The sequence below is a fragment of the Nanorana parkeri genome, unplaced genomic scaffold, assembly GCF_000935625.1.
Source record: "Nanorana parkeri isolate BGI_ZX_2015 unplaced genomic scaffold, ASM93562v1 scaffold511, whole genome shotgun sequence".
Taxonomy (NCBI): Eukaryota; Metazoa; Chordata; class Amphibia; order Anura; family Dicroglossidae; genus Nanorana; species Nanorana parkeri.
The window spans coordinates 495,195-508,282 of record NW_017306779.1 but is presented as its reverse complement, the minus strand read 5'-3'; the positions used below and the strand labels follow the sequence as shown (position 1 = coordinate 508,282).

At 40.2% G+C, this 13,088-nt stretch overlaps 1 protein-coding gene across 1 annotated transcript in view; it reads left to right on the top strand.

Moving 5' to 3' along the window:
• The window catches only part of ARAP2 (ArfGAP with RhoGAP domain, ankyrin repeat and PH domain 2), a 235,860-nt gene that overhangs the window by 10,421 nt on the left and 212,351 nt on the right, over positions 1-13,088 (top strand). The window contains exons 4-6 of the mRNA XM_018561260.1: positions 4,855-4,913; positions 7,051-7,353; positions 9,467-9,536. Coding sequence (XP_018416762.1) covers positions 4,855-4,913; positions 7,051-7,353; positions 9,467-9,536 — 432 coding nt within the window. The remainder of the gene's footprint in view (positions 1-4,854; positions 4,914-7,050; positions 7,354-9,466; positions 9,537-13,088) is intronic.

The window sequence follows — 13,088 nt, the reverse complement described above, 5'->3', positions numbered from 1 at the left end:
GAGCTATGATTTTCATATGTTGGGCAGGAGAATCAATCATGACTCCCTTGGTTGAAGCCATTCTGCGTGTTGTTGTTGCCAGGGGTGTAGATTATTATTTTTCCTAGGAAGGGGGGCGGGTTTAAGAAGAGAAAGGTTGTATGCATAGCATTCCACCCACCGCATGCTCATGTGCTTGCCCAAAATTATGCATGATCAATAATGGGGGTGTTGCTCCTTGGTGTAAGTGTCAAATCCAGCTATAGCCCCCAGCAAGTGTCAGGGCCCTTAACACAGTGTATACTGAGTGGTGCTGTGTTAGGTGAAGGAGCCTAGGGGCCTGAGCCACACTATATCTGAGGTCTCAATATTACAGGTGACAGGATGCTGTCACAGTCAAAGCCTCGATAACTTGGGGGGCAGAGAAGAGGATATTTGCAGGCTGCTTTGTTTGTTAGAATTTTTGTTTTCAAATGGCAGAGTCAATGTAAGTCCTCAGCATTGGCCCCTTTAACTTATTTCAAAAGGACATATTTACTTTGCTTCTACCATCATTTTTATTATTGATTTTTGGGTATGTTTTACATCCATACATTTGGTTGTCTGTTTGCAATGTAGCTTATTCTTTATCTTTAATAGTGTTCTCTTTGTATCAGTCTTTTGCCGCATTGATTTATCTTCTTTTCCATAACCATACTTTAACCTATGAAATTACATCTGGTATATCAATTTTACCCTCTAATCATTTTCTGTGCAATTTATTTCTATAATCACGAGTCTTGTGATTTATGTTTGCTCATGAGATTGCATATCAATCAATATCTCTGTTATTATATTCACAGATACTTACATTATATACACTGCATACTGTATACCCCTTGGTATATATATCATTTTCTGTAGAGTAGATGGCACCAAATAATAAGAACCTTCACTGATATTTTTCCATAATATTTTTTCTGTACTGTGTTTTGATTGGTCTGCATACCTCATCTAATGATACTCTCCTTTTATTAGTTGTCATTGATATGAACTGTAGGTCATACAATGTAATCCTCATCAGTGTTAAATATCTAATCCAAATTAAATGTCCTTCCACAGTCAGTGACTGCCACCACTCATGCCATGGTACTCACTAAGTCTTTGTGGCCACACACATACAGTCTTTTAGCACTCATGAAACCCACCTTAACCCCCTGGTCAGTTTCTCCTTCCGCCACTTTTTGTTTTTATTAATCTATGTGGTGCCATTCATCCTGTGAAACTTCATGAGCATCTGTTCTGTGCCAATGGAGGCAAAAACAGACGCTCTTAAAGTATTTTCCTTCCAAGTGGAATGTAGTATCAGGAAAATACTGCATTATGGCCACTAGATGGAGCTGATGAGCATGGGAGAGAAGTATTTATTTCCTATGATCTATCTATCTATCTATCTATCTATCTATCTATCTATCTATCTATCTATCTATCTATCATCTGTCTATCTGTCTATCTGTCTATCTATCTATCTGTCTATTTAGCCATCTTTCCTTGTAGACATACACAATATATGTGCTGTATAATGCTTTATGTTTTTTATTTCCTTGCATTTAATTGTAATTGAATAATTCATGCAACAAAACATTCACAGCAAGACAAAATCAATGAAATCAAAATACATTCATACATTCAGCATCGGAAGTGACAAAGAGCATACGCGTTGAATACTTAACAGGGTTTCTGGTATTTGCTTAATTTTGTATGATGCTTGTAGTAAGTACAGGATGCTTCATGCATTTTAATAAATAAAACATATTGACTGTATTTCCGTTTCATGTACCGAGGGAACAGGAGAAGATAGAGATGAAACTATGGGTCAGAACCTTTCATGCTGACATGTTTAGAATTGGCTAAGACAGTAGTTACAGAGATCTGAGGGAAGTGTACCTGGTACAGTACTTCAAATAACCACATGACATTTGGGATATGACAGGTAGGGGAATAATCATACAGCCGTTATCTACAGCCTGAGGAATTGTTGCCTACATTATTTTAAAGCAAAGGAATTTATGTACTACAACACTAACCTTTTTCCTTGTAGTAAGATGGCAGGACCGCCATGGAAACCATGAAGCAGGGCAACACAATATCTTCTCAATACTCATAAGCTGTCTACACAAAAGTCTTATGTTTACAGTTGGCACAGCATACATGAGTCTTTCTGTACTGCACATTCTTAATTATGCTGCTGACATTTAAAAATGAGGTGTGCACACACTGGAAAGCCATATCTATGTCTCTATCTATCTATCTATCTATCTATCTATCTATCTATCTATCTATCTATCTATCTGTCTGTCTGTCTGTCTGTCTGTCTGTCTGTCTGTCTGTCTGTCTGTCTGTCTGTCTATCTGTCTGTCTGTCTGTCTGTCTATCTATCTATCTATCTATATATCTATCTAGTCGGTTGGTTATGTGTTTAGATGAAGCACTGAGATCTTGAGGAATGATTAATTAAGTTTTACTTTCTTAGAAGAACATTCTATCAGAATACAGCAGTATACAGCATACAGAGAGAACTTCCTGTGTATCATATTTAAGTATGCATATAGAAAACTAACAGATTAGCAATGCATTACAGCACCATCTAGAGCTCAAAAGACATAACCGTACATTAGCATATGCTGCTGCATGTCCAACATGGTTAACCATATTTCCCTAAATACACATTGCGTGTTGCGTGCACGTCTATACCCCTGCCAACCGGTCTACAAACCGCTTCCACTATACAGCAGCACTTAAAATGTGAAATACAGGGTTAATATTTGGATAGAATAGGGTTACATAGAGCCTCTACTTTTCTCTTTATAATGTATCTAACTTTTTTCTGTGATTTGTCATTATTTTTATTTTTAATTGATACTCTCTTTAAAGTAGAATTGAAGCCATTTTTTTTAGAATAAGGGAGGTTAATAACCACTGTTAGCTTTTCGCCATCTCTGTCCTATTGAGGAGATTTCGCTTCACTCCCTGTCTGATAGACATACCAGGATATTAGAGGAAACCCTCCAAAGAGAAGGAAAGCCCTAGTGGTCAGTAGGTGTTCCTATTGGAAGATATACCATCTATGACTGTTATAATGACAACCCAAAATATGGCTACTCTATTCCTACAACTGCCTTCAACACAAGAGCTGCCTGTTATACTCACCTTTATGGTGGCTAGTGTCTCCTACCTTTACTCCATTCCAGTGTTGCAGCCTCTATCAGAATCTACAGCATTTATCACCACTGAAAATGTTGCATGCCTGTATCACCCACCATGTGCTGTTGTTCCATCATCTGACCCGTGTGTCACTGATGTGTCCTGTAGTGAGAAAGGGTTAGAGACAGACATAGTGGCATAAGGGTCAGAGAAGGACTTAGGGGCCAGAGAAGCACATAGTGACATAGGGGTCAGAGAAGGACTTAGGGGCCAGAGAAGGACATAGTGGCATGGGGTCAGAGAAAGACATAGAGTTCAGGGAAGGATTTAGGGGTCGGAGGGCTAAAGAGTCTGACAAAGGTCTCAGAGCTGGAATAGAGTTAAAGTAAGAGACACGGACCACGGGAAAGGTTAGCATTATATTTCTTCTGTTCCAGGAAACTTCCATTGGGATTTTTTGCACCTGCTACCAAACCATATTTAGCAGGTACACATTGAAACATATATAAATAAGGAAATACGTTTAGAGGTACAATCATCCTTAGCACATCACTGTATTATCCTACTATTGTATTAACTGCTATACTAGATGGGAAGTTTAGAGAACTGGCAGTTTTCTTCTGTGCGGTTACTAGGCAGAAAGGTGGCTGCATGTTTGACAAGCTCCCTTTCTCCTATACGCCTCTTTTGAAAAGCTTCTGAAACTGTAATAGAATAATCACTAAATGTTAATAAAAACCCACCTGAATAAATCAGTTTGTTTAGTAGCCTTTAAAATAAATCTGTAGCAACTTTACAAACTCAACTAGACTTGTAATCATTATTAATATATTTTTTGTCTTCTTGGATAGCTGTAAATGTAACTTTACATTTCAGATCTGAAAAAGATCTAATGTACATAAAAACAGAAACAGGTACATGAACATATTGCCATGCACAGGGCCGGATTTCCCACAAGACCACCGAAACCTGGCCTTGGGGCTGCATGGAGTAGAGGGGCTGTGTAGCCTGTGGGTGGGTAGTTTATTTCTACATTTAGCCCTGCTACGGGCAAGCAGGGCTAAATGTAGAGCAGGGAAGCCACCGCTCATATTGTACAAGTGATCTCGGCGATGCCGCTGAGATGACTTGTAATAAGCCTGCAGTTCTGTCCCCCACGCTGCCCCCCTCCTCCATGGTTCGCCCCCACCTCTGGCTGCCTCTCTCCCCGATGGCCGCTTCCCTCCCCGCCATGGTTTTTGGGGTCCCCCACTCTTCTGGGAGACCGGGGACAATGGCAAGGTAGTTCAAGATGGAGAGCGGGGAGCTCTCCATCCCAAAGTCCATTCTCCGCTCTGCTCCACGTGAACACTGAGATAGGAGAGCTGCACTTGCAGCCTTCCCATCTCAATTGTCACAGCAGAGCCAGCACTCTACTGTGCTCAAACCCCTTTATTGGAGGTGACAGGTTAAATAAAGAGAACCTGTCACCTCCAAATGCTATCACACAGGGGTTTGTTAGCTGCTGTGTGATAGCAATAAAGTTCAGTGGAAAAAAGATAGAAATTACAAAAATAAAAATTGATAAAAAATGGAAAAATTATTAAAAAAATAAAAATAAAAAAATAATACGAAATAATAATTACAATTAATCTTAGAAATATGAATATATTAACATGCATATTTTAATTCTTTTTTATTTTTCATTTTCAGGAAGCTACCAGTGATATATCTTCAGTTGTTTGCAGTGATGGAACTGGAAGTAGTGAAAGGTAAAATTAAAGAGTAACTCCAGATAAGTAATGTCAGGTAGTACATGCTGATACTATTCAGGAAACACTGCAGCTGTGTTTTATTATGAATGTCCATTCAGCTGTATAAGTCGAGTCCATCCAGAGTCAACAGGCTGCTCTTAGAGCTTTATCGAACTGTCATTTCTTGTCACATGATTCTGTGTCTTTTTTCTTTGTATTATTTTGTGTTAGTAAGGCTGCTATAAGCACAGAAAGAATGAACCTTCGTTTTTACTTCATAGCCATTTAAAGTGACAATCAGTTTTAGCTAGAAGGGAACCAGTATAAAAGTCAGATGGCAAAATAAAAGATGAGAGGTATTTAGCTGGTTGCCTGTTGTTCTGATAACATTTGGGGTTGCAGGAATATTTCAAACATTATGAAGCTTACATATCTAGGGTAAGAATCATATTATTTTTTCCCCAGAGATAGACTTTATCGAAAAGGGTTGACCCAAAGCATACAGGAAAAAATGGCAGGAATTAGAACATCACAAGATCTTACCCAGCTGCAATACTGACCGACATAGATTAACAAAAAGCTGGCCATACATCAGTAGAATTCCATTTGAAAAAATGAGTTTTCAGAACATTTGTTTGTTTTTCTAATAGTTAATGTAGTCAAATCATTGATCATTTTCAGCTGCAGTGATGACGAACATTGAAGGAGCAGGATATTCTAAAAGTGCATGTGGTTTTTTTTGGGGAAGCTCCACTGATTCCAAAATTGAATGTTAACCTAAACAAAAGTTTGAATGGCAATCATCAAGTCCCTGATGGCATTATCAAATGTTCTACATATGAAAGTTAGTAGCTGTGTGTACCCAGGTTTACAGAGAGACCACCAGACAGTATCTTACCATACAGACTCTTACCTAGATAAACTCTAGGTTCGGCTAAGCCGAACTGAAGGAATATGCTTTGGCTTGACTGAGCCAAAGTGACAGCCGAAGCGTGGAGAAAGGTCAGCCGAAGGGCTGAGCAAATGACAGCTGGGGGGAGCCAGCCATGATCTCACAGCTGGCTCTGCCCAGTTGTAATGACAGAACAGCATCCCCAAATGACCTGGGGGCGCTGATCTGTCATTAAAATTCATTGGCAGGGACCTGTTAGAAGACTCCGGCACATGCTGGCCAATAGGAAACAGTTGGGCAGAGCTAGATGTCACCGCTAGCTCCGCCCAATTGTTTTTATTTTGACCAGATCTGTCAGATGTTTCATTATGAGGCTGGAGTCCATCGCATGCGGTCGGGTCGGCGTGCATCGTTTTTTTCCATGTTTTATTTTATTATTTTTCTTTTCTTTCAAATATTTATTTTTTAATTTACCTATTTTTTTACATTTTTAAAATACATTTTCAACTTTTTTTCCCATCCATTTCACATATTTTTAATTCTGCTCGCTACCTCGGAGGTACCGAGCAGAATAGCCGAACCGAATGTCGCTCGGCAGCATTCGGTTATTCACTTATTGCCGTTCAGCTCTATGAGAATAGGGGCGAACGGCAGCAAGTGAGCTGCCGGAGCAGAGCATGCTCGACTGACCGAAGGCAGCCGATGTACGGCTGATTTCTACTTCTGGATTCAGCCGTACAAGGCTGAAGTGAATAGCCATACAGCTTTCGGCTCACTTCACGTCGGCTTGGTTATTCAAATGACTATCTCCCCTTCAGCTAAAGCAGCCAATTGCCAAACCCATCGATGTCATGTGAGTGAAGGGAGAGATTTTATTTCACCCTAGCTCTAACCCCGACTGATCCAGAGCTTAAGCTGAGACTTTTCTTCGGGCCCTCAAAGGTAAGTAGGGGGACATGGGAACTTAGGAATTAAGTATATGTAGGGGAAGGGGTGTGCTATCGGGTAAACCTATTATTTTGCCGTGAATGACAAGTATAAGTTATCTTTAAAAAATTTTCAATTTATTTTTAGTTTTACATTAGGTAGTGAATGGTGAAAACCCCATCAGGTATTTTTGTTTTGTCTGTGCTCTGTTGGGGAGATTTATCATCATTTCCTATTCTGAAGACTCAACAGGATACAAAATAAATATGTATATAAAATCAATAAACTATATAATCAGATTTTTGTAACATGGTAATTTGTTTATCTATTCAATAGCCTACTACAAAACTCTCAGTGTAAACCTCCGCCGAATGCTATGTCATCAGCCACAAATGGTGGCTCAGAGGAGTCAATATATTCTACCTTGGAGGAATCAACACATGATGTGGGCACAAAGCCTGCTGAAGACCTCAGAAGTCAGTCACTATTGGATAGCCATTCCCAGAGTGATACTATCAGCAGCCATTCATCAGAATCAGGATTTCAAGAAGAATTCTCAATCACCCCATATGCAAGTTTCTATGCACCATGTACGATGACAAGTAAAGTTGGCTGGTTAGATAAACTTTCACCTCACAGGTGAGATAGAAGGTTTATATTCTCCATTATTGGTGTATCTGTGTCCAGCTTGTGTTTTGTAGAGCAGCGTAGGACCAGAGGCGGCTCTTTAATTAGGCAAATTAGGCGGTCGCCTTAGGCCTCGCGCTCCCGAGGGCCTCGCGGCCGCCTAATTTGCCTCCTCCCAAACTCTAGAGCCGCCTCTGCGTAGGATCAATTAGTCATCCCCATTCTCATTCTTTTTGGGTGCGATCTATTGGATTTACAGGACACATCAGCACGGTGCCACATTATTGTATTTTTGATGTGCTCTTCTAGTAAACAATCTGGATTCTTCATTTAAAAGTGGCCCAATGTTTTTTTAGTGTTTTGGCAAATTTTGATACTGCTTAGAATGCAAATAATTAATTACATATACAGTACAATAGATTGGTTCATACACACATATCTCCCAACAATGCCTTCAGCTGCTTTTCTCTTCTGGAGTAAGGATTCATTATTGTTCAGGCATCATTCAGCTTCAGCATCTGCAGCCTGGACTGAGATGCTGGCTCAAAGATGATACAGTCATGTAAATACTGATGCCTGTGCAGTGCTTGGCTGTGCTCACCAATGTCTGACACAGATCAGACCCCTGCTGCATCCCTCTCACTTGACTTGCTACAAATTTACATGTTGCAGTCTGATAACTGGGGGAGAGGAGGGTAAGGAAATGCCTCCTGTCTAAAGCAGCCTCATGACTTTTATTAATAAAAGGTGCAGATCTTTGTTGCCAAATGCTAGTGTTGCTGTATATTGTGGCATGTCGGTCTTTATTAATGCAGTTTTATAAAGGTTTTGGAAGGTTCACTTAAAAGAAAAAAATAAGCCTTGACAATTGATGTTAGTCCTTTGAGAGGACTTTTTTGAAGATTAAAATTATTGTTTAGATTTGAACACCTAAGGCCTTATTCCCACAGGTTTTTTTAGGGTTGGCAATAGATTCCTGCAGCAAGAATCGGCAGAGTCTTATGGCTGAAATCACTGTTTACAATCTGTTTGTGTCCAAGGTCGGTCATTTCCCCATAGCCACAGGTAACAGCTGGATGTGTGAATATTTGCAAAGAATGTTCAGAACCACCTGTGATTGTTGCCACTAAAATCTGCTAATTCTCACTGCAGGAATCCATTGCTGGCCCTAAAAGGCGCATGTGAGTGAGGCCTAAGATTTATGTGCTTTTTCACCTCAGTTTAGTGTTTAATAAACTTAAAATTGTAATAAGCTTTGGAGGGAAGTTATCAATATTGGAGCAGATAGGATTTGGATCAGTTGCCCATAGTAACCAGTAAGCTTCTGTCTTCAGTTAGTTCAGTTAAGCTTTGAAGATGTACGATAGAAACTGAATGGATGACATTAACAACTTCTTCAGATCCTGTCTACTCCAATTTTGATAAATTCCCATCTTTATGTTTTATGTCCATATTCTATGTGCACCTGATTTACCTGCATGAAGTAGGAGGGTATTTAATGTTATTTAGAAGTTTATTCACTAATGAGCCGAAGGATCCAGCCATGTCTTCGGCTGATCCTTCGGCTCACTTCGGCCACCCAAGCCCTTCTGTTCAGTCGAACCTCAAGGGCTGCTGTATGGGCTATTCACTATAGCCCGTACTGCAGCCGAAGGCACCCGATCGACTCAGTCGAGCCGAACCCATATGCTTCCACTCGGCTGAGCCGTAGTGACAGGCGAAGCACGGAGAAAGGTTGGCCGAAGCTGACAAATTTCTACGCAAATGACAGCTGGCCGGAGCCAGCCGTGATCTCAACCCTAACACTGTCTTTGAAATGTATTGGATGGATAATGATTATTGTAATATTATTATTATTATTATTATCATTATACAGGATTTATATTGCGCCAACAGTTTGTGCAGCGCTTTACAATATAGGGAAGTAATTATACTTACAATACGATTCAAGACAAGATGGTAAGGAGGGCCCTGCCCCTGAGGGCTTACAATCTAACAGTAATAATTTACTGTTACAGTTTTTTCATCTTCAGTTCAGTGGATTGAAAGTGGCAGGAAGCCTAAACAATAAGCTAACTTCACTGCTAAACATGGTAATAGAATAGTCTTATTCTTTTTATTACAGCGCTTGCATGTTTCAGAAGAGATGGGTAAAGTTTGATGGACATCATATTTCCTACTACCACAATGATCGGGTAAAGTAGCAAATGTGTTTTAAGGGATCTGTAGTTAAAAATAAAAATCCTAGTTTGCTTCTAATGCTTTGTACAGTAACAAAGATAGATCCATAATATTCTCCTAGTCCCCTGAGTCAGTTCAGAACTGTAGCTGTCTGGAGTCACTGAGTCCTTTGAGATGTCAAAATCATGTTATGAAATGACACAACATTTTAATAAAATATTTTCTATTTCTGTCCATTAAGTCCTGAGATATGTACAGCCCTGCCAGACAGCAGAACCAGGATGGTGACCTGAGTTTTCTCTACTCTAGATGAGCAGCATAGTTAGGTCACCAACCTGCTGTTAAGTAAAGAGCTATCTTTCTATTTGCTCTGCTGTCTACTCCTGTCAGAATGTCCCTTATTAGCTCATACAGTATGCATTGCAGCAGAACTGATTAGCGCCCCCCCCCCTCCTTGCTGCCCCCCCTTCTTTCCTGCCTCATCTTTTAGCTTGAATGCTGCTGTACAGTTTTAGTGCAACAATTGTCAAAGCATTCAAGATGAACTCCGGAATTCTAAACACTTAACCCTTTCAGTGGAACTACCCCCAAAACAATATATACTTACCTGATACTCGGTCCTGCCTGGCTGCTAGACCAGTCCTCACAGCTGACATCTAACATGATAGTACCTGACCAGAGGTGCCAGCTTTTGAGTTCCAGATTTTGCAAGCAGGTGGGACTGTTGGTTATATCTGGAAATACAAAACCAACTAAAACCAAGTAGCTGCAGTAGAGGAGGCACCACGGTATGTTACCATAAGGATAGTTTAACAGCAGATGGGGATGTTTTATTTCAAAAAGGAAATGCAGCTCTTAGTTATCACATTATGGCATCATTTACATGGAGTGTTTCTCCCATGAGGTATAGTCAAGTTCTAAGGTTGCTCAACCAAAAATAAAGTTTTCAACTTAACTCATGTTTAAAATGTACCTGGTACAACTGCTGGATTCAGTGCACAAATGCTATCTTTGTAAAATATATGTTTGTAGATGAGATGCCAGGTAGACTAGTCTAGGTTGGTGGTGATCAACTGTTATAAAAGTCAATCAAAAGTTATAGCTTTATGTTCCAGTGCGCTATTTTCAACACAACCCATTTGGTGTCCTGCCCCTTTAAGATGTACATCTTCATTTAATTATATGCACGCAACCAGTGTGAGTTATTTTTACATTTCACACATTTTCACATTTGTAACTTTTAAACAACCATATTGAAGACTGATTGACATATTTGTACTGTAGTACTTAATTCTCTAGATTTCTAGAAGTGTACAGCTCACCATTTATAGCTGTTTGTTTTCGGTGAGCGAGGATCTTTGCTCCACATAACATATTTCACTCAGCATTCTAAAAGTAACAGCTTTCTACTTAAAAGCATCTTAGAAAAATTAAAAATTGAGCTGCAATGTGATTACTCCCATTAATTGTGCTGATGGTTTGGTCATTTAGTTTAATGGAGGACACAATCAGGTATTGGAAGGCATCTTGATTACAAATTAGATAAAGTGAGCAGCAAACGTGGAGTGAAGGATGGATTGGATACATGGAAGCCGGTAATGGAAAGTGGTGTTTGGCAGATAAAAACACCAGAAAGGGAAAGGAAAAGTATAAAGGAAGGCAGATCGGCAACAATAAATCAATGGGTGGAGACAACATTACTGCATTACTGTGATGTCAATGAAAGGTAAAATTGAGTAAAAGGTTATTTTTAAAGAACTTTGTGAAATCAGCTAATCAGTTTTATACATCAAGCTAGTCCATAGATCGTATGTAAATATCATGGTGAGACCAAGGCTGATTTTACTGAGCAGTAAATTAATCCTTTGAAATTGGTGCTTTAAGTCAAGCCAACTTTGGCTGGGGCAATGAAAGTAGGTACCAGATGCCAGAATATTTTTGGTTAATAATCAGTCATCTGAATTATATTTTACAGTCCATTGCTATTCTTTCCCCCATGATATGGGTGGTACTAGAAGCCTTTCTAAACTCTCTCAATGGCAAAACCAATCAAGCTTGCATTTTACAGGCATGCATGTTTATGCAAAGTTTGGCTAGCATTAAACGTGCCATAAATGTTATCAGTAACTAAAGAAGAGGTGCAGAGGGAACTAAATGTAGAAGCCAGCCATATGTTCTCAACAGATCTGATCACAGTATACCAATAATTGCCTATTGCTGCTCCTTGCAATTATAATTGCTCTTTGCACTGCCTCATTAATGGCCATGTAGGTGATTCTTGCAAGTAATTCAGCAGTAAACAAGCAAAGGACAGCTAGTGTCCGCAAATAGAATTGAACTTTAAATACAGTAAATCTCAAGTCACAGAAATCTTCCAGCACGTTGGAAAGTTTGAGGATCCTTTTGAGGGAGTACACACATTAGATGTATTCTCACAATGGAATATTTGCCAGATAAACCTGTGGATAATGAGATATAGGACTTGCTAGTGACATGTTTGTCTAGGGCCCAATCACACTTGCATGCAATTTGTAACTTCCCTATGTCCCTCTTTCTGCTCTGGTATATAGGTCTGTATTAATAAATGTACTGTTTACCTGTCAAAGTTGTTTATATTGCCGTAAACATTTCCACTATCCTTTAGAGCAGTGGTTCTCAACCTGTGTAACCTCAGGACCCACATTTGTCCGTGATCATTAAGTCATGACCCAAGTTGCACTACACTGGAATGCACAGCATTGCGGTATCGCACATTCTGGTTCAGGCGATCAAACTGTGGGCAGGAGGTGCATTTGGGGTGCCAATCAAATGAATGGCAACGCACCTACCGCAATTGCAGCGATAGGTGCAATTGCGTAGTACAGTGCGTTCATCGCAAGAGACTGTGCACTTAAGGCACTGTACTAGTGCGAATGGCCCCTCAAAAACCCTGACAGATACAGACAACCACAGACACAATCTCACACACTCATAGACATTCTCGCACACATATACACTCCTAAGAATTTTTTTTAAGATCCACACACTTTCCTTAACTTACGAGAACTTGAGTGGATCCTCAGCCTGGGGTCCAGTGTGGGCTGCAGTGCTGTGGCCGAGATCCATCCATATGTGCATTGCTTGTACAGCTCCCTTGCGCATCATGTAGAGAATGTGATGTCACTTTGGTCCAGGCACCTCCACAGGGCATGCAAGGTAGCTGTAAGCTACCTTGGAGCTCGCTTGTGGCCATACCCCCAGGCCACCGCACCTCAAGTTGACACTCCACACCGGACAACATATTTTGAATGGCTGTTCAGCGCTAGAACTGACAGTGCTGCGCTAGGGGGAGGCTGAGGAGCCTCTCGTCTACCACAGTGGAAGGCATGCAGCGACCCACTGAACACTAGGTTGCGACCAACTGTTGGATCCTGACCCACCAGCTGAGAACCATGGATATGGATTATTGCAATGTTTATTTTAAATGCTAAATATAAAGGAAAAGAAGCAGTCAAAAAAGCCCCATGGGGTTTAAATGACCATTCTTGCATGTCTTATACTGCAGGAAAGGTGCAAGTGTGAACAGG